The 21,555-nt window shown below is 33.1% G+C and overlaps 1 protein-coding gene across 1 annotated transcript in view; it reads right to left on the bottom strand.

Moving 5' to 3' along the window:
• Window positions 1-21,555, bottom strand: part of RYR3 (ryanodine receptor 3) — a 230,975-nt gene that overhangs the window by 172,963 nt on the left and 36,457 nt on the right. Inside the window, exons 2-7 of the mRNA XM_085323331.1 lie at window positions 20,055-20,174; window positions 13,279-13,386; window positions 6,586-6,660; window positions 5,445-5,523; window positions 3,085-3,197; window positions 2,524-2,623 (exon numbers count right to left, since the gene is read on the bottom strand). Coding sequence (XP_085179457.1) covers window positions 2,524-2,623; window positions 3,085-3,197; window positions 5,445-5,523; window positions 6,586-6,660; window positions 13,279-13,386; window positions 20,055-20,174 — 595 coding nt within the window. The remainder of the gene's footprint in view (window positions 1-2,523; window positions 2,624-3,084; window positions 3,198-5,444; window positions 5,524-6,585; window positions 6,661-13,278; window positions 13,387-20,054; window positions 20,175-21,555) is intronic.

Here is a 21,555-nt window from a genome sequence, read left to right as displayed (position 1 = left end):
AAAGAACAAAGACAAATACGTATAAAAGAGGAGGGGTAGGAAGGCATCCTACACAGTATATTGACAATATTAGTTTGTAAATTGGGAAAACAGTAACTGGTAATTATCCAGGTGACAATTAATAAAACACATACATAATGCAAGGACTAAACAAGAGAACCAGAATTATTTTCGGTTTCTGACTATGAATYAGAATGAATATGCAGATCTCTGCTGCAGTAAGCAATGAAAGATTGAACTACAGTATTTGCATAAGAAGAATTAATAAATTCTAAGACAGAAAGAAAAACCTGAATACCTTGCACAGTTAAAATATATTATATGMAATCATATATAAATCCTTCGCATAATTATTTTCAAAATGTGGACCTGTAAACAAATTCACTTATTTAATGCTATCATATGCACATTTACAAATGTAATTATATATATCCATACACACATGCATAGTATCACCAATGAAATACTTGAAAATTAAGAGAATAGTCTTAACAAACCTAAACAAAGGAAAGAATAAGTAACTGAACTCTTTCCATTAATGTTTTATTTCCCAATACCTACTGTTAATGGAAAAAGAGAATGAAATCAATACTGACAAGTAAGGCACAAAGATCCCTTTAATTAATCCACATAGACTTGGGTTTTATTTTCTGTCTTTTAATGCAATTCATGGCTTACCCCATAGGAAAATTAATATCCAAATTTAATGTGTAGCAATTAAAATTATAAATTTACATGAGAGCTGTGCATCCCTGGAAATCATAAGTATAGTAATCAGTTATCTTTTAAAAGTGGTCTGCATTCAATAAATATTATCAATGAATTTGGCAATAGTTTTTCTTAAAACAACAATATGATGGCAGTATTTTTGAGGTTAAGATCAGATCTGCCAAAAAGTGATGAGTCTGAGGGATTTAGCTAAGTGATATAAAATGATCCACTCCTGGCTTGAGGACTGCTATCATTCATGAACATGGTGGGCTGCTACTTTGAAAAAAGAACAGCAGAGGTAAGATATAGTGTTTGCCATTATGTTGCTAACGTGAGTTTTGTAATTTAAAACTACACATTATCTTGTCCTTAGTGTGTAAGATATATCACAACCTCAAGGATCTTTGTTRCTCCAATATTGAGGCTCTCTGGATGAAAAAATGGCAATATTCTGAACTTACAGTGTGCATGCACAAAGTAAGAGGATAGTAGAGAATATTTTTTACTTTAAATTCTGTTTGGTAATATTGATGTACACTTGGTCTTTTGTATCCCTCCTAAAATAATATTTTGATTTCTGAAGCACTGATTACTCTTCTGTTCCTTTTCAATGTTTATTTTTATTCCTTTCAAGGTGTCCTTAGATTAATTTATGTATTGGTTTCTTTCAGAAACACTACTTGGATGACTTTCCAAACTGCCTCTTTGCTTTGTCATGTTACATCAGGAATATCTCTTGTATTTCCAACGCTTTATACATTTTATCATGCATAAAACCTGGCAAAAAAAGTCACTAATTTTCCTCTAYCTTCTGCTGCACATGCTATTTTGCTACAGTTTTGCTGATAATCTGCTATTCTTTGTGATAGTCACACTTGAGTAACATGAACATCAATCATAGCTTTTTATTCCTTCATTTCTTTTCTAGTACTATTCTAATCTCACCAAAGCTTTTAGTTCTTTTTTCTATAAAATACTCCTTTGACAAGGTCTGCAGGACTTGTCACATATGATTTTTTCAATTACATTTCAGTTCAAATAAACTCCCTGAGTTCATATTCAGACTTCACTGATTTTTTCTGTAACCTCACACCAGTCTGTGTAGAGTATGGCATTGAAATCAGGAGTAATAATAATTGAAYGCGCCTTTCATTGCAGAATCAGGTTTGGTTGACAAGTGAAGCCAAGAATATACAAAGGAGCCCTAAACATGTGATGTGGGATTTAAGGCTGACTAAGAGGATCCGTTTAGACAGCTCATTTTCAGAGACTGTTACAGAGATACAGACAATTGCAAGGAAGCATGGCTCTGAAATCCAGAGAAGATATTGAGCAAACATCCTTAGAAAATACATAATGAGAAAAATGAAACAGGTACTGCCAGAAACCTGATTTCCATTTTGCATGTACCTGTAGCTCTGTTCTGCTATTGCTGTTACAAGGTGATTTAAAGTCCTTTGTGAATTTTAAGTTTACTAGTGGTCGTTACTCTGCAGTCCCTTCTCCCCAGAATTTAACTGAATACTATAAACTCATCTGTTGTTCTCTTGGTCTTCATTTCTCACTCAGCTTTTTATGCTTTGTTGATCTAGAATCACTTCACTCATTTAGCTTTTCTTCAGTTAACTCAGCTGAAGTATCTTATTTCCCTTTTCCCTTCTATTACCCTCCTCTCCTATGCTCATTTTCTGTATTTTTATTAAGCTCTTTGGTTTGATGTTCAGTGTTTTTTTCATTTTCAATTTTTAGGAAAAGTTATATAAAGTCATGTCAAATTTATCGATTTCTAAATAAAGAAAGTAACACACAAACCTTCCGTAATGTTACTTCCTGAGCATGTAGGATGTACATTCCATAGCGTCTGCATAAAGGAGGCATCAACTTGAATACTTCCATTGGACATGGAGAGATGCTGAAACAAGAAGACAGAAACAGAAAAAGAATCAAAGACAAATGTGTACAAATATTTAAAAGATATTCCATTCTCAACAGAGYAAGAATGCATAATAAAGCAGAAATAAAAACATTCTTTATAAAATTGTTACTGACTCWCACTCTTTTCTAAATCTAACCAGATGACTACAGTTTCAGCTCAGAAATCTTCCAGTTATAAAAATAACATCTCCCAAAGATGGAGAATGCTGAAGTGTACCTTAGGGTAAATGTATGCAAACAATCAGTTTTCTTAGGAGGCAGAAACATTTCACTGAGAAAAAAGTGCATTAGAATCAGGCCTCATTTCCCAGTTTTGAAAAGATTTGCTTTTAAGAGCTTGTGTAATAGAACTTCAACCTTTTTCTCTCCCMTTATGGCAATTTGTGTTTTCCCAGGATATTCCCTCTGTGTGTGTACTTCCTAAATAAAGAAACTTACCAGGTATCTTTCAGAGGACACACTGACTAGGATAAGATCATCACCAATTCGAACTTTTTCTCCTTCTGACCTCTGTTTAGAAGCAGGATGTATTGTCCACCAGCATGCCTCACCTAAAGAGCAGAGATACTTATCAAAGGTATTCCAAACAGACAACTCCCACGAAACTTAARGGTATTTTTATACAATATTGAAAAAGCATAATAAAGAATTTGTTCTATAAGATATTTGCCACTTTATTTCTCATTCCATTCAAATTTTCTTTTGTGAAACTAATTGCTTACAAAACACTGCCCAGAACTTCCTTCCCTTCAAGGTTCCCATAGCCAATAAATTGCTGACAGATACATCTATCTTAATTATCATCTTGTGTGTATTCTGCTTAATGTTCATATTTACATTCACTATCTTTTGTACCATTTCCACTCTAAGCCACAAGTATGTTATAGAGTGCAGAATTTGGAAACAAATGCTTCATAGATCTACARTATTTCTAAACTATAAACATCAATTCTGCCCTCAATTCCATGGGCACTACAGAACATGTGATTACTGAAAGCCAAGCCTGAAGGTGACAACCGCAGAACTTTTCCTGTACAYTACTAATAAGATTCATATTATTTTGTACATGAACAACAATTCTACGGAGAACGTCTAATTAGTTCCAGATTTTCACAYTCTTCAGGATCTATTTAAGACTCTGAAGATGACAAAAAATTGAAGACAGTCTTCTCAATGGGCAATACAAAGCGAGAGAGAATTAAACAAAGACAATAAGGATATCRTAAGACAAAGTCCAAAAACAAAATCATGTAAAATCGTAAGATAAAATTTGAAGGTTTTAAAACTAATTATGAAGACTAAAATAAATAAAAGCTGCATCTCTAAAAATGCTCAGCATAKAAACACAAATAAGCACTCCTTTTATGTGTTGCTTTTTATATCTTACCTGCGTGTACAAGTCTTCTTGTACATGTACAGTAAAGCAAACATGAGATACCTGACAACTACGGATGTTCATTACAAAGTCTCATGGGCAAAGTAGATACATGCACAACAACTCTGAAATAGTAGAATTACGAAGACTGATTTCACCAAAGCTATTTTCAGAGAAACAGAATGCATGCATCCCCAGTGTCTACAGGACTAAAGAAAATGGTCTCAATCTACTAAGGCAGCATCTAAAGATAAAATCAAGTAACAGGCTACTAACATCTGCCTGAGATCCTTTTCTGTATGGCTACAAGAGACTGAAACAAAAGATTTAAAAATAAATAGATATCAAAAGAAATAAAAGATATCAAAATATCTAGACTGAGAGAGCCACTGAAAAGGAAGTTTCAAAGATCGTGGCCCACAGATACTGTAATACCTACATGGCAGTGTCTCTCCATCACCAATTAATCTACTTCGTTTTTAATTTATTTGCAAAATAATTGAAAAAACTATTAAAAAACACTTGGGTATTAATGGAATTGACATTTTTCTATTTGAAGCTTCACATTACTGAGATATAAACATAGATACTTAGATTTCTCCTTTCAAGGTGTACATTTCTGAATGGGCCCAACAGGGTCACTTGTTACTTTCTGATGCAGTGCTCTTTAATTCCAGCAACAGCTAATACTGCATATACAGTTATTTGCAGCTCTGGGTGCTGGACTGCTTTTAAATTCATTTAACATAGCATAGCTCCCACTGGCATTTGAGAATTTATATGTGATTTCATGGAAGTACCAAAAAAAAAATATATATTTCTATGACAAACATTTCTTCTGGCAGTACTCCCRGAAATCTATTAATTAGATTTTAAAGCTTTCTCATCATTTCTAGTTTCTGTTGTTTCTCTCCCATTCTGTCCCATTATTATTTTCATCACTTTATATTTCTGTTTTCCTTCCATTCTTTTAGCTCATTATTTTTTTTTCTGTTTTCTTGTGCATTGCATACTTCGTTTATTTGCATATTTACAATGTATATTATAAATGCACTGATAATTAAAAAAATATTTTGCCATTTATTAACTCTACTGCAAGTTCCAAAATACACAATTAGAAAATAAATGCATCAAATTTGTTTTAATTTTATTGGGCAGAAATTTTTACTTCAGCTATTATCACCAGTGTTAATAGCAGCAGCTCAGCAGTTGCAAATAACTTATTTTAATTGCAGAGACACTCACAGATTCTTACATGAAGTCAGTTAATTTACTGTGGGTCTTTTTCCTGAAAAACAGTCATTTTATTTCCAATTAACAAATAAATGTGATATTCACAAGCTTACAATACTACTATTCACAATGCCTCTTTGCAAAGCAGAGATGTGTGACATGGTTTTTTCTGGAATATAACTTGCGGTACCTGCGGCGTTTTCTCGTAGCCCCACATCAAATGCAAGTTTATCCGTCTGAGATCTTGATGTTGTTAAACATGTCAAATACTGCAAAACACAGTGAAGTTGTTGAAAACAAAAAACAGTATCTGTTGACACACATCCCAAGTCGATGCTATGTTCACATTACTCTATCCTGCTTTCATATCGTGCTTAAACCAGTTAAACAAGTTAAGTATGTTGCCATTTCTATACATGCTTTTCCGGACTTCTTTAAAACYATTATTTTCCAATTCAGCACGTATTTCTCTGTGTAAGATAACTGCCACCTTCTGAACTGCAAAGTTTCACATATAAAGTTTATGATATAGGAACAAGTAAACATCTTACTATAGTCTTGCTGTAATATGCTTGCTTTATGAAAATGTATCAAAAATGTCAAAAAGCAATAATCTCCATACTTTGCAACACCGGTATATTACAGCAACTATGATCTATACGGTTCACAAATACAAACAACAGAGATTAAAGACTAACATAGAGTCTTCTAGTACAGGAAAAATGAGAAAATATGTTTTCTTCACCTCTCCTTGCTTCAACCTCTTATTAATTATGCTTGCACGGCTACTTTTTCCCCCTACTATGTCAAAGATCCCTAGAAAATAAAAGGTAAAATCTGTCAGTTCTATGTAATGAAATAAAACCCATACAAAGTGGCCTTAAGAGAGCACATTTGTGAGCATAGTCTCTGGAAACAATGTTAAAAGGAAACCCTTATATTATAAAATATTCTGTAAAAAACAATAATTAAAAAAAATCTGGAAAAAACTTTATAGCAAATTCTTCTTGGACATCAGCCACTTGATAATGGAATGAAACATTAAATTGGATTCCTAAGGATATAGAAATAATCCATCATTAAAGGAGTTTTTCAGCTACAGTGGAGGGAAATGGCCTGAAAAACCTGTATTTACAATGTAAGGGTCGCATACATTTTGCTGAGATTCCTTAAGCTGCAAGATATTTTTTTAAAACATTGCCCTGAATCATCCAGTTCAGAAGAGAACYTACGAAGACTATACTTCTGAACGCATACATTTTTTATTTCAAATGTTTATTAAGACTTGAGTTTAATGTTATTCAATYATGCACAAGTGCACTTTTACCTACCATTTCACTAAACGAATGTCGAAGTAGTATAGCATGGCCGTACAGTAGAGTTCGGTGACCGCCACCTTGAGCTGCCTATAGAAAATGGTAGAGAAGGTTAAAACTCCACTGCACTGTGTGGTCTATGACCAGAATTATGTAACAACGTGAAGAGAGCTATTACAGTTTAAGTAGCAAGTGTAGATATTCAAGCAAAGTGAAGTGTATATGCTGGGCAAACATCACGGCTATTCATAATAATGAAGTAGATACATGAATAGCCACGTATCTTTGAAGTGAAAAACTATTACGTCTGGTCACAGAGTGTTTTTGCGACCTAATTTTTATCACAGTTAAGTAAAAACAGAGTTTTCAAAAATGTTTTAAATAAGGTTCTACTTACCTTTCTTATAAACTTCAGAAGCATTAAAAAATAACAACAACAAAATATGTATATACATACATATATATACATATAYACACACACACACACTGAAATCCAGAAGAGGAAAAATGCATCAATTGTGCAAAACAGTTTAAGGATGTCTGCTTGTTCAGATTAATGTTAACTTAAACATTTATCAGATTCAGTAAAGCAATTGCATACATAATTTCAACCAAGAGCAATTATGAACCTCAAATATGGAAACTTATGACAAGGTAGAGGTGAAGTTGGATTTTCCAGGTGATTCCTTCAATCAGAGAATTTAACAAATACCTTGTGAGCCTTTCTTGGTGACTCGAGGAAAATAAATTTCAAGGGAAGTATCTTAACAGAAAGTTATCTACAGTACAACAGACAACAAGCTTTATATGGTTTTCAAATCTGCCTCTTGATCTCTTTCTGCATCTGCCRTCTTGCTTGCTTGTTACTGATAAATAATAATTCAAATTTAAGTAAGAATATGACCAATAAATTACTTCTTTACTGTAATGKTTTCCACTGAAACTAGGATTTTTCTTTTTTTAAACTCTGGATCTCAGACTGCATGCAGCAAGCTTTTCTAGGAAAGTAATGCCCACGTTTTGCAGAAATAAGTATATCACAATTAAGCTAATACTACTATGCTTGGCAACATTATACTTCATTCTCTCTCTCAGTCCAGATTATAAAATTTGCAGTTGCTTGCTCCTGAGTGATTCCGAAAGAGTCTAAAGTCAAGAACCCAATAACAAGTTAGTAACTGCCAACTTAAGAATATCTAACTTCTCACATAATTTCTATGAATTGTTCTCCACATACACATACACACACATTGCTTTTTTTCTATTTTAGGTCCTGCCCTATTAGATGTTACACTGTTTTTGTTTCATGTCTATTTAGTTGAACATTAAAAATGAAAGATGATTTCCAAAAATAGAACTTCAGAACAGAGATTCTCCCTAGTGCGTTACATATTGTTAGAAAGGACTGTCTTTAACATCAATTCAACAGACTCCTGTGGAGGAGGACAGCAAGATAAATAAAGTTGTTTTGGTAACTAAAAGAGTGGTTATACATATGCAGACAAATGACTTTTTACTCTACGAATGATATATTAGTTAAATTACCGATTAGTCAATAGGTTTACAAGCTGTGTACAAGGTATGCTCTACAGAACACCAACTTAGATGTGAAACTGAAGAAACTATTAAATTCTGTAGTTCAACATATGAAATATTTAATACTTACTCAACAGAATAAACATGAAATGTTGTTTGTCCAATAAATATAATAAAAATAAACAAGTAATTACATGAAGGTCTTTCACTACAACAGCAATAAAATAAAGACAATTCTACTTCTCATTTGCGAGCTTCAGAACTGGGTATGTTAGAATTTAAGCTTAAAACTGTTTATAGATTCAATCACAAGATTGAAAATCTTGTGTATTTTTATGTGAATTTTATTGAAMATTTAACACAATTATATGAGTATAAAGTATTTCTCCATAAAAACCATATAATTATGTAAAATTTCTCAATAGACTTAGATGCTTTTGTAGCAAATTAAAGAAAACGAACTGCCGCTTACTGAGTTCAAGGAAAATTTGTTAGATTATTAGTAAAACTGGAGAAAAATTTATGATAGCTATCGCCAGCAATTTGAGAAGTTTAACTCTGCTGGTCATTTCAAGGACAGGGAAAATTAATGAAATAATGAATATTAATGAAATCAGTGTTACTGAAACATAACGAACTAAGCAGCAGTTCAAACTCCCAGGCTAGCTATTTCTAACAATTGCTCAACGGAGCCAAGGCATAACTAGTTTTGGAAAGCATTGTATCATTACTCCCATTTAGGGGAGTATTAATCAGTAAATAAAGAGAATATACCATACTTTGAGGTGTMACTGTAAAAGAACATAAATGTAAATGAAACTAAGAAGTAATACAGAAAATTTTAGCAGAAATAGCAGAAAATTTTATTTTTCTCCTTGAATTTCTCTAAATCAATTAAGGTGATGGTCTCAATGACATTTTTCCAAGCCTGTAGTCCATAAATCTGTTTCATTGAAAAGCTGATTCCAAGTAAAAACATTCAAAGCAAGAGTTGAAAAACAAAACTTTTCTCAGCTCAGTGTTTAGGGTACGAAGTCTTACAGTGTTTGAACTACTTCTTTGATGCAAAAATATAGCCTGAATCAGCARAAGAATTTCATGATGTAAATGCTCCAGCCATTCTCTAATGCTGAATTACAGAACTGTTCCCTATAGAAACGCAGCCAAGATCAATGTATTTCTGAAAAGTAAATTTCTTTTTCAACAAGTTAAATATTTTTGATTAGCATAAAAACATGATTTCTTTTCATAGTCATCTTCTAACTAATAACAACATCAATAGTTGATATCTGCCTTTATTTATACTATATCTAAATTGCTCGAGATGCATGATTTCACAAGTGAATTTTCTGAGGCTATGTCTATAAGTATTCCAATTATTTGAATATGACTTTGAAGCAGACAGATGTTTTTATGGGTAAAATACTATCAGCACAGATGTTTAAATTTTTGCAACACTTGTAAAATAACATTTCCTTAATAAATGATGCATAGGCACAAGATGAAATTGTTTTTCTTGATACACATTCTTTTAAGGGCACTTGTTCTGAATAATCTGCAGTTTATTAGCTTTGCCTTCATGAGTAGTGTATCCACTTAAAATTTAGTTTTTATCACTTTATGCCACATTACCATAACTGCTATGCAAATGGTATTCAAAAAGTATACAATACCTTAGGGTATTTTAATATGTTTTCCATAGTTTATCCTGAACTATTCTATAGAATTTCTAACACTATCCATTTACTGTAATCCAAAATACATCTCCTAATTTTAGTCCTCTGAATTATATATGTTAGATGATTAAAATATCCTAAAATAGACAGTAGGAATACTCCCTCTGCGTGCATACATACACTTCTCTATGGTTTACATAACTGTATCCTCTCAATCAAATTGTTAGTGCAACAAGTCCTGAATATATACACTTCCTAACTGAACCGATACAAGTTCCACATGTAAAGCATAGCAGAAACATTCTTATGGAGAAAAAAAAAGAGTTTTCTTTAGCTTTAATAGCAAAAAAGGTTTGGAGTATAAGGAGTATATTATAAAATTGTAAAAGCACAAAACTGCAGTTTTATGTTTTCTCATCAATCATTCCTAACCAGCAACCTTCTCTTATTTTAAATTTAAATTCTGCAGTCACGTTATTCAGATAAAAATAAAACCAGTAATATTGTCTCATTTAGTATTTACTGATCTGCATGAAAAATCATGAGCTTTAACTTAGAAGCACTCTAAACATCTGTACATCTGTATAATTTTGTATCATGAGAAGCCATCTTGCAAAGTAAAATTCACTCCTTCGGAAAGGAGAGACTCCTTTCCCTCTCTTGAATGCTTGCAGAAACAAAGTAATTTAAAAAAAAATATAAGTAAGTTATATATTTGACCACCTCTACTTTTCTCTTGAGAAATAAAAAATGATGTATTTTACAAATTTTTCTTCCTACTTATCTAAAGTACATGGACTATTAAAAGTTTTAACAAGCAATCATGGCATACCAAGTCACAGCTAGAGTTACACTTGGATTTCCTTGGAAAAAACAAGAGTCACTGTTGTATAATAAATGCTTAAATAGGGCTTTAATGCATCTGCTTTACAGACAGATAAAATCTAAAACTGCTTTAAAATGGTGAATTGTTGCACAATGGACAGACTACAGAACAAATGTTAATCTATAATTCAAGAGGCAAATACCAGAAGTTTACTCTATAGCTATTTCTGTCTTCAGAAAAATAATACACACACTGAAACATACGTTTTTCACATAAATAGTCATGACACACTAAAGAAAATTAGCTTCAACTGGATAAAACTTTCTTTTGCTTCTCTTTTCTAGGATTCTACTATAGGCTGTTTAGTTAAATCATAAAAATTCTCTCCTTGAAACATAGTTTTCCCTTTTATTTTCTAAGATTGTCCTAAAAAAGGAAGAAAGTACTAAAACCGCACGCACAGTATATAAAACTGAGAAAGAGATTCGAAAAAATCCCTCATCATGAAACAAACACCATACAAATTTGCATTCAAACAATAAGAATATTAAAATGAAATGTTCTTTTTAAATAACATTTTATGTTATTTTTAAGTAAAGTTATTTTTAGTTAAGCTTTTTTAAGTACATTTCTTCAGATAATACCAGGATCACTTGTGTTTTTATGTTTTTCTTCTTCAGATCTCCGTTTTTCCTTCTGCCTAATGTGACAAAGTCTTAACAYTTTGTATATGCTCAAAAAAAATGTAGCAGCTTAAAAAGAATACAAACTTTCTGGTTCCAAGTAAAGAAAAAAAAGGCAGAATATCTAGATCGGGCAGATTGGTTTGAGTATTTTTTATCTGATGTTCACTCTCATAAAATAAGTAAAGCCATAGAGTTTCATTATGCTCTTGCTTCTTGTCCCCCACCCAGGCTTTTGGACTATGCTGAGAAATCAATTTAAAGCATAGCAAGGTGATCAGGTAAGACTGGACCAGGCAGTGGTAACCTGAGATGCCTACAGCAAACATCAATACACTGATGCATTAGATATTAGTCATGTCAAGAGAAGTTGTTTGAGTACTACTACCAAGCTTAATTCTAATTGAGAGGGAAATGTGGAAGATTTCGATTTAGGTGAGTTTTGTGCCTTCCATGGAGCCAGAAACAGTAGTTACAGAATCTGCTATAACAAACATTGTGAGGCCTTCATTTAGTATTATTTTGCTAATAATGCTTCATTCCACACATTAAAAAATGCARTTTCCAGGTTTTTCAGATTTCTTTGCTTACTAAATGTAAAAATACAACAAAGATGATGTCACACTGTAAGTTCCTAAAACTTATATAGATGAATAAACACGGAGCAGTGACCAGCTGATTGGAAACCATAGCTTATTTTCATTAACTTCCAGAGGAACACAAGCTCTACCTAAGCATATAGGACTAGAAAATTTACTTAAATTACTRTTTTATATACATATATACATATAAAGTGATTCAAAGATGCAAGAGCAAGTGTAACATYTMATATTTCCAGAAGCAGCAGCTTGGAGATAGGATGCAAGTTCGTTTCATTGCTAGGGTAATAACTAGCAGTGAATTTCTGCTGGGCATGCAGAACATTGAAAATCCAAGTAGTCTGGACCTGGGGTTTGGATTAGGCTTTATTTTTACTGATAACATCATAATTCTTTGCCAAACAAATGGCTTAGATGTTCTATGAAAAACACAGTTCTTAAATAGCTTTGTCAATAATAACTGAAGTATAATACAGTATGCTTTTTTTGATATCTTGATTTCTCCGCTGTAGAAGCTGTCTTTCAGTCACTCTTAGGATGGGTTAGATTTGAAGTGGAAATTTAATCATAAGGTTAGTAATGTGACATGCAAGCTCAGCTACAACCTTTTATTTGATTGCGCAGCTACTTTTTGCTATCCTATAAGCATTAATTACAAGTATGCTTGTGCTTTAATATAGTTTAAAGAAACACAAAAAGAGAATTTTTACTTCCTTATTTCTACCCAACAGATTTGCTTCTTATCATAGGTTAAGTAACTATAATAACACTACAGCAGTTTAGTTACACATTTACAAACAAAAACAAACTGTATTTTTTTATCTGTAGAAAATATATTTAAATCTGTGAGTTTTTTTGTTGATAGAATTTAATTCCTAGTTCTTAATTTCATGTAAGCATAAGTCAAATAAATCAAAATATTTGAAAATTTTTTAACTCCATGAAATGAGTTAGAAATGTATGAATATATGTTAGAAATGAATGAACAAACTATTTTACTTTCCCCATTGACTTACAGCACTGTAATACAATACAATGTTTGAAAAGAAATCCTATTTTGCTCACTCTCCTCAGGTTCATGAAAACAAGACTCACTCTAATGGTTCTATTATTCATTTTTCAGTAGCCAGTTCTGGACTAGTGGTACTTACTGATCTCTAAACATGATGTTTCCATTTTTTGTAAATATTTCAATAGATTAACCTCACCTGCTGCTCAATGCTAACAAGAAATGAATATGATAGCAGAGCAATAACATCTCAAGAAAATGGGAGAATCAAGGAATCTATTATCACACGAGCCCTCTCTCCTAGAACATCCTGGATCAAGGAAATAAATGAAAACAATCTATATACAGAAAATTTTGTTGTTGTTGTTAATTTACTTACCCCTTCACTAGCATTATCCCCTGTGTTGGCCAGCATTTCTTGGAGGGCTCTGACAGAGAGGGACTGTTCAAGTACAAAATTACAGATGCAAAGGTCTGGAGGAACATACTGTAAAAATAAATTAAACATAGTGTAAAAACAGAAGAGCAAAACAGATTAAACAGGATGCAAATTGTATTTGAACACACATGGCTAAACATTAAATATAGTTCGAAAATTAAAACGCTTTCAATTTTGAGATGCATGGTATGCATCTGTGTGAAAATAGTATAAATCCATTCTTCACAATTTGCGAGTGCTGCAACTTCCTTTTTCTTAGAGCGGTATTTCTCACAGGGAAATAAAAYATCTTCAAGTTCAAAAGCAAGAAGATTTTTCCCTGCATGCTTTCCTGCATTTCAGAATCAAACCACGATTACTGTTTGTTCTCAAAAATAAATAAACAAATAAAGAAGCTATCTGACTTAACAGACAGATGCATATATACACATAATCTTTTTACCATTTTAGCCCACAATATTATTATTATTAATGGCAACAGAAATAACTTAAACTCTAATAAAGTTAATAGCTTATTTCTTTTCATTACTCATCTCTGATATGGGATGCTACTTTTTTAGCATTCATTATCTGGAGATGTACGTACGTATGTACATATGTGCACACACATATACAGAATATACCTGGTTATATAAACATAAGGTGTGTAACACCCGTATACATGCACACGTTGTAACCAGAAGGTCACTCTTTAACAAGGTACACTGAAGGCCTCTCATATAACCAGACAAAAGGATGGCACCATTTCTCACTGAAATGAATTACAACTGAAAGGAAGGTTAGATTGTATGCCTCTTTTATTTGTCAGTAAAATGTATTATACGGAAACACTTTTTTAGAGTATTTTAATGTTATTATGAAGATAAAAAATTATATATWAGATACTCACTACTTACCAATGAACCTGACAGGGAAATAAAAGCACCAATTACTTCACTGCATTTATTTGTACGTGGCAGGATAGTAAGTTACATAATTATTTAAAAAATATGTATTTTGCGTTGTCATCCTATAGTAGCTTTTAAAATAATGTAGCATCCATTTCATTAGGTCAGTCACTTTGTGCATTAACTATTCTGGTCTTGTAGCACATTTGATTTTAAGAAAGTAAAAATATGTATTTTCAAAATGAAACTTAAAAAATCGTGTTCAGAAACTGCACCAGAACCCTACCTGGGAAAAAGATAACAAAGTTTGTAACAGTTTTAATCAGTATCAAATTATGTCTGTTGCTTAATGCCACTCAAAACTCAATATGGCATAATCAGCATGATCTAACATCTACTTAAGCAAACTAAAGAACATCTGGCCACATCTAGTGCCATGTAGGCGGCATCTAGATTTGAAATTGTTACAGCTCTTACTTTAGTGCTRTACTAATGAAAGAAACCCTCTACAACCATGTATCCTGTTCTCTTCTATTTTCCTAGTTCTAGTCTGTATTAGAAGCTATACACTAGGTTAAACACAAGTAATTTTTCATTTCTTACTCTTTTTTTGTAACATATGGTGCATTTAATTATATATAAGAATACTAACAAAGAGAACTACGAAATTAAGGATTTTTCCATCCACCATTTAAACCAGTTAACCACTCTTTCAGAATGGTAATGTTACATACTAAAGTTCTCACATACTGTTCAAGCTGCATCATTTCTGTGTTTGGACATCAGCAAATTTTGTGTTTAATTCCATTGACATAAGAAATATCAGTGAAATGTAATTTATGCAGAGGTATGAGACCTTGGTAGCAATCGGCCTCCTTCGTTAATCCAGAGTGCATGCACAAATAAAAGTTGTAAAATGGACTACTGAGTCCGCCAAGGTTCATTTGATTTCAGGTCTTCATTTCCCACTGACATGGGATGACACTATCAAATTGTTTTGTAAGTTTAATGTTTTTGCTACAACAATCTCAGCAGACCACTTCATACTTTTAATAATTGTACACTGAAGAGAGTTTAATAAAATCCCAACCCTCTGTTTTATTTTTTTTACCTAACTCCAACCAATTTAGTATTGTTAAATCCAGAAGTGCCAACAACGAACAATCAGTGAAATAAAAATACTGAGAGCTGAGAGCTATAGGGAAAAGATAAGAAATACTCACATTAGGAATCCTCATGCTAAAAAGAAAACAAAATTTGTTCAGATACCATGACGATGTTTTAGAAAATTGTTGTGAAGTAGGAATTGGTGCAAGAATCTCCCCTACTGACAATGGAAAGCTGGAATGGCTATACAGGACTACAGTATCACTTTAAAGCATTATCAACAATGGAAAAACATCAAATGTTACTTCTTTCTTAAGAATACAGCATTTTGTCTTACAAACATTTAAAGGCATGCTGAGAAAGTAATTTATAAAAAGCAAATTATAGTAGCAGAATAAACAGGCTAACAGATAAATGATAAAGGAAAGCAGGAATTTGGAATAAATACTTCTTTAAAGCCAGTAAGGGTTTTCTGGAGTGCATCCAGAAGATCTCTGTACAGAGTCTTGTCCATATATACAGGAAGATACACCTAAACACAAGTTTGGTATAGGAGGCTTGTATGAATTTGCCAAGTAATCTGAAGAAACAATTAACAATGCTACCCTGAAAACTGCCCTTTCTATAAAAAGTAGATGTTTATTTCTGAGCCTACTTCCAAACAGGCCCTTCAGGTACATTTACCGGTTCTCCATCAACACACTCAGCAGACTGAATGCATCCTTTTTTTCCTGAATGAGGCAGTAAGATAAATAAAACTTGCTACTGAACTGGAAATGTGTAACAGATCACTTAAATCTTAAAATAATTGTTTTCTCATAATCACAGAATCATAGAATCAGTAAGGTTGSAGATCATCTAGTCCAAGCCCCCTGCTCAGCAGGGAAACAACTGGCCCATACAGGGACTGAACCCACGACCTTGGCATTATTAGCACCATGCTCTAACCAACTGAGCTAAACCTACCCCCTCAAAAATGAACCTGACTGATTTCAGTTCAAATTACTCTATTTTCATCTCTCACCTTCCTCAAGAAATCAATTTATATTAAAAAAACAAAGCCATAAGAACAAGCTTCAGTGAAGTTTCTAATACTCTCTATATAGGACCCCAAAGGAAAGATGCATTGATTCAATGCATGCAAGAGATGCTGGCTAAAATATTCTTACAAGCACATTCTAATGAAAAGAGTTTCATATCAAAAGATTTTAAGGAAGCATTTTCTCAGTCAAAGAGATTCATCAATCACACAGTCACGGAATAGTTGAGGTTGGAAGGGACCTCTGGAGATCATCTAGCCCAACCCCCCTGCTCAAGCAGGGTCACCTAGAGCACATTGGACAGGATCGCATCCAGATGGGTTTTGAATATCTCCACAAAAAGAGACTCCACAACCTCTCCAGGCAACCTGTTCTACTCCTCTGTCACTCTCACAGTAATGTTTTTCCTCGTATTCAGGTGGAACTTCCTGTKTTTCAGTTTGTGCCCCATCACAGTGGCAACAGAAACAGAATTGAGATAAAAGTTTTATTATGCAAAGTTTAGTTTACATATGTTTCTAATCAGTTTGTTTTCTATGCTGTCAATCTACTATTATTTTCAATATGCAGTAATTCTTTACTTATAAGTAACAGTTGTGAAAGAAAAAAGAGCTAATGGGAAACCCCAGTTCCTACATCACACTTTGAATGCAATTCACAGAGTCTTCTGGATTGCTCCTGACATTATTGTGAAGTTCTTGCATATACTGAGCTTACCAGCTCATCATTGGCCATAGAAATATCATTTTTTCCTCTTTAATTTTCTAGAAACATGATTTTAAAATGTATCTTCTTTCTCCCTCTATTCCCTCCTTCCATTTTAGCTACTTTTATCTTCAGTCTTTTAGTATATACAACTCAGATAAAAAACTTAGTCATGAAATTAAACCTCTTCATTCTGGAAATGACAGGTACACTGTTTGTTTGTGTGTTCGTTTTCCTGTTTACCTTGTTCTCTCTTCCAATATTACTTGAATGAATTAATTATTTTTCTTGTTTTAAAAATATATTGCCAAAGTTTATTAAGGGGAGAAAGTAAGGCGGCTTTCACATGTACTGAAAATAGATCTTGGCTTTGGTAAAGTGGTCAACTGTAAGAGATAAAGTAGTAGAAAGTATCACTGTGATTATCTACTGATAGTCTGGGTGCCTGTTTATAAATGTGCCTTGAATCTTCTCTAAGTAATTTCTTCTTAAAGCATAATCTACAGAAACAATCTAGCTTTATGAAATAATTTCCAGAGATCCACCACAGTAAAACAGAACAATTCTAACAGGGAGGGACAATTCATTTTAAGAATGAATATTTAACTTGTAATGTGAACCTGATTCCAAGTTCCAGCCTTCAGATTTTATTATACTTCGCTTTCTAAAATAAAAGGACTTCTGTTATCCATGTTCCCATTTTAGAAACTTAAGAGTAGTGTCCATACCTTCCCTTTTTTAAACCGAACATACTGTGCCCTCCTTTTACACTGTGATTATGATTCTCATATCACTTTCTGGAGCGCTCTCCAATTTACCAACATTCCTGTGAATTTGATTCCTAAAACTGGACTCTCTATTCCAGCAGCATTGCTATATAAAACAGAAATTTGCAAAGGGAACATATAACTTTAATCTCCATCAAGTATCTTTTGATTATACCTCCAAAGGGTACAGTAGAACTCTTGAGCAAAACATCACTCAGGGAATTCATGACTGCATAACACCCACCATGACCTTCACATTCTTYACAGGTGACAGGAATAGAGTTTCCCATTTTGTATGTATACTGCTATGCTTAGTTATTAGACTTTGCCCAGGCACTACTGAAACACACTTCTATTTTCTATTAACATGCAAAGGACTACAGATATTTCTAGGTGGGAAATGACTTCTTCATCAACTACCAGTTCCCCAGTCTTTTATCATCTGACCAAAGCACCCAACAGCATACAACTAAGAACAGAATCCCCAGGATTCAAGTAGGAATACATCTACTCAGTAATAATTTTGCCATCCACTAGATGTGTGTCATTTTGAATTTCTTTTCATTTCACAACCAAAATTCTGTGTAAATGCAGATAAACATGTCATTGCTAATTGCTAAGTGTCATTAGCAAGTACTGTGATCTCTGATCACCCATTCACACTTGCATTTTTTTCCTAAAAAACTTACGTATCTATATACCTCTTTCCAAAATTCTTAAATGTCCTCAGCAAACATTAGTAGTTCAGAAAGCTCCTCAATCAGCTCTTTTAAAGCAGCTATATACAAGTTTTGTTAGCCTCTTAACTTTCAACAAACTTCCATAACTTCTGTGATAGTATCTAATACTGTATGTAATGTAAAGTGCTTCTATGGGATCCTGAAGTCACACATATCATTCTTCCTTTTCTTAGGATAAGAAAAGCAAACACACTATTTTACAGAGTAAGAGGGTCAACTAGATACTAGATATATTACACTGCACTTTAACTGTCAATTATTAAACATTTTTAAGTGTTTGATTTTCAAGAAGCCATCACTGTTTAAGAATTTTAAGATAATACTTCAAAACTAATTGCTTTTACTTAAACAGATGAAAAGATTATTAGAGATTTATGAAGTACACAGTAGATAAATCACCATGACTCAACTGTAAGAATGCAAAGGAATGCAAAYTTAGAAGCAGCATAGTTTTTTACCTCAGAGATGTACAAGGACAATGTAAATAAACACTGTGCGTTTAACACAGTCATAATACACAGACTAAAAATAGGATCACAGGGCAACATTTCAACAGAAAAGATAGAGAGACACCACAGCAAAAATCAGTAGTAGTAAATGAGCAGGAAGGAGGGAAAAGAAAGACACGAAACAAAGAAAAAGATGCAGAGAAAATAGAAGACAGGGAATAGGCCCACCATCTTCCTTTTTCTTAACATTCTGCTTTTTACTGGTYTCAAGTTTCTCCTCTCCTTTCTCCTCCCACGTGCCTCTCACTACTCCATTTTCTTTCACTTTCTTCTCATAGCTTCTTTTTTCTATTTGCTACCTGTTACCTTTACAAGCTTTCAATCACTTAATAATTCTGCTCCCAGGAATCTCAGCTACCTGCTTAATCAACCCTGTCTGAAGCAACCCTTAATGTCCATCACTAACAGCAGACAGCACTTCTGATAGCRTCAGTCCAGGATACTAAAATATTAGAACCTACAGCAGCATAGGAAGAAGTTATTCAGTTAACTTTAACCTTAATAAGAGTCTAGAGAAATAATTTTGAAAATACGAAGCATTTCAGCTGTAGAAATCATTTTAAAATGTGTTTTTGTACTCTTTACAAGTATGCCCTTTAAATATACTTTAGAAAGCTAAAGTCCTTTTAGATTCTCTATAAAAGAAATTGCAGTTACAGTAAGAAAAGCAATAAAAAAATAAAYTATAAAATTAAAAAAAACAGTACATCTCAATATATGGTCCTTTAACTATGTAACCTCCTTTACTATTAAAGGAAAAATTGACCAAAAAAGCTCTGATTTAGCATATAATTATGAAAAAAATACAATGGATTAGAAAATATTCTTTCAGTACTTCCCATCATTTCATATCTAGCATCACATTAAGGAGACATAATTAAAAGTATTCATGGCTATGAAGTAGCTTAACACTCATCAGTCAGTCAGTTCAGCTATGAGCATCTCCTTCAGTAAATCTTACCTTAGCTTCTGATGTTGGTTCCAAAAAGCACAAGCGATTCCCAAGTCCCTCAGCTGCCAAGCAGAACTTTCGCTGCTCTTTGTGAATACTGGCAACACACTGAAGTACTACTTCGTCATCCTGTCACAAAACAAGGCATGAATAAGAAAATAATTATATAGAAGTTAGACATGCCATATTGCTAAAAAACTGGAACAAAGAATCTGTTGAAAACACGAATACATTATACATAATGGATAGCATGGACTAGGTAGAGCTTCACAGGTCCTCTGAATGCATAATCCTAGGTTCTAAAGTCTCATTTAATTTAGAAATCTTTGAGCACTACCAAAGATCCAAGAGGCATTTTCAAATGACTTTTTAATTAAGTCATAAGGACTTGGTTCTCAGTAGACATATTCCCAAAAAACTAAGATAAAATAATCTTATTTTTTAGTTATCTTAATTATCCTAAAAATTATCCTAAAAACGCTTTGTAAAGTGTTATGCAATGCAGTGCCAGAGACACTTATTTATAAAGTACTAAGCCCTTATTCACCTCTTAACATGTGATACTAAAGCTGATATAAGCATGCCAAAATAGATTCTTAAGTGTTCAACTGTGTCAAAGATATACATACAATTAAAAATTATTTTAATTTCTAAAACTGTCCACTAAATACAAATAGCTAACCATTTTTTCATGAAAAAAGAAAAATTATTTTCAGGCAAATATTTAACTGTTCACCAAAACATTGCACTAGACGTTACTAAGGGGGTGGAAGCCGATAAAACAAGAGCAATATGATATGTCAGTGTCTCATTCAGTTATGAGCTTCGACTGGTGCCAATTCTTATTGACAAAGCAGGCACACAACAGCCGCCCGCGCTGAACAGAGAGGTCACTCCAACAATTCCGTTCTAAAAGAAGCAGTTCTTCTAGTCCCACTAAGCAACCAAATACTGTACTTCTGAAACAGCAGCACACCTACTGACACTGGAAACTAACAGCTAAGAGTGACAGAGTAATTTTCATCAGAGGAATTAAGTGTCCTTTAAAATGACAGTTCAAAAGCAGTTTTCTCACTTTTGTGATTTCACAAATGGGTTTAAGTTATATAGCTTGCTTTTAGGTGACACTTTCTTTCACTAACATTAATAGCTATTATAGTTAAGACTAACCAACTAGCAATTCCTGACCGTGTTTCCTTATCTAGTTTTGCATACCAATCAACAGRGGTTTTTTTAACAGTACAGAACGGGAATTTATGAACATGTTACAAAAAAATTTAAAGAGGTAAAGTCAAATAGGTGGTAGACAGAATTATCCAATTAAGACTGAACCAATTCCTTTTCTTCTTCCACTGCTGCCTCTGCTTCAACTTATCTGTAAAACAGTCTCTGAAATTCTCAGCTTTTAATCTTAGTAGGAAAAAATATCCCCACTTTTTAAACTTCACTGTAATAAGTTGCTAAATATAAACAACTCAATTAAGTATTCTGTACTACTTCCCTCAAGCCG

This window comes from Rhea americana, unplaced genomic scaffold, assembly GCF_003343005.1.
Source record: "Rhea americana isolate MKP2758 unplaced genomic scaffold, rheAme1 scaffold_84, whole genome shotgun sequence".
NCBI classification, from domain to species: Eukaryota; Metazoa; Chordata; class Aves; order Rheiformes; family Rheidae; genus Rhea; species Rhea americana.
This window is presented reverse-complemented; position numbering and strand designations above follow the sequence as displayed.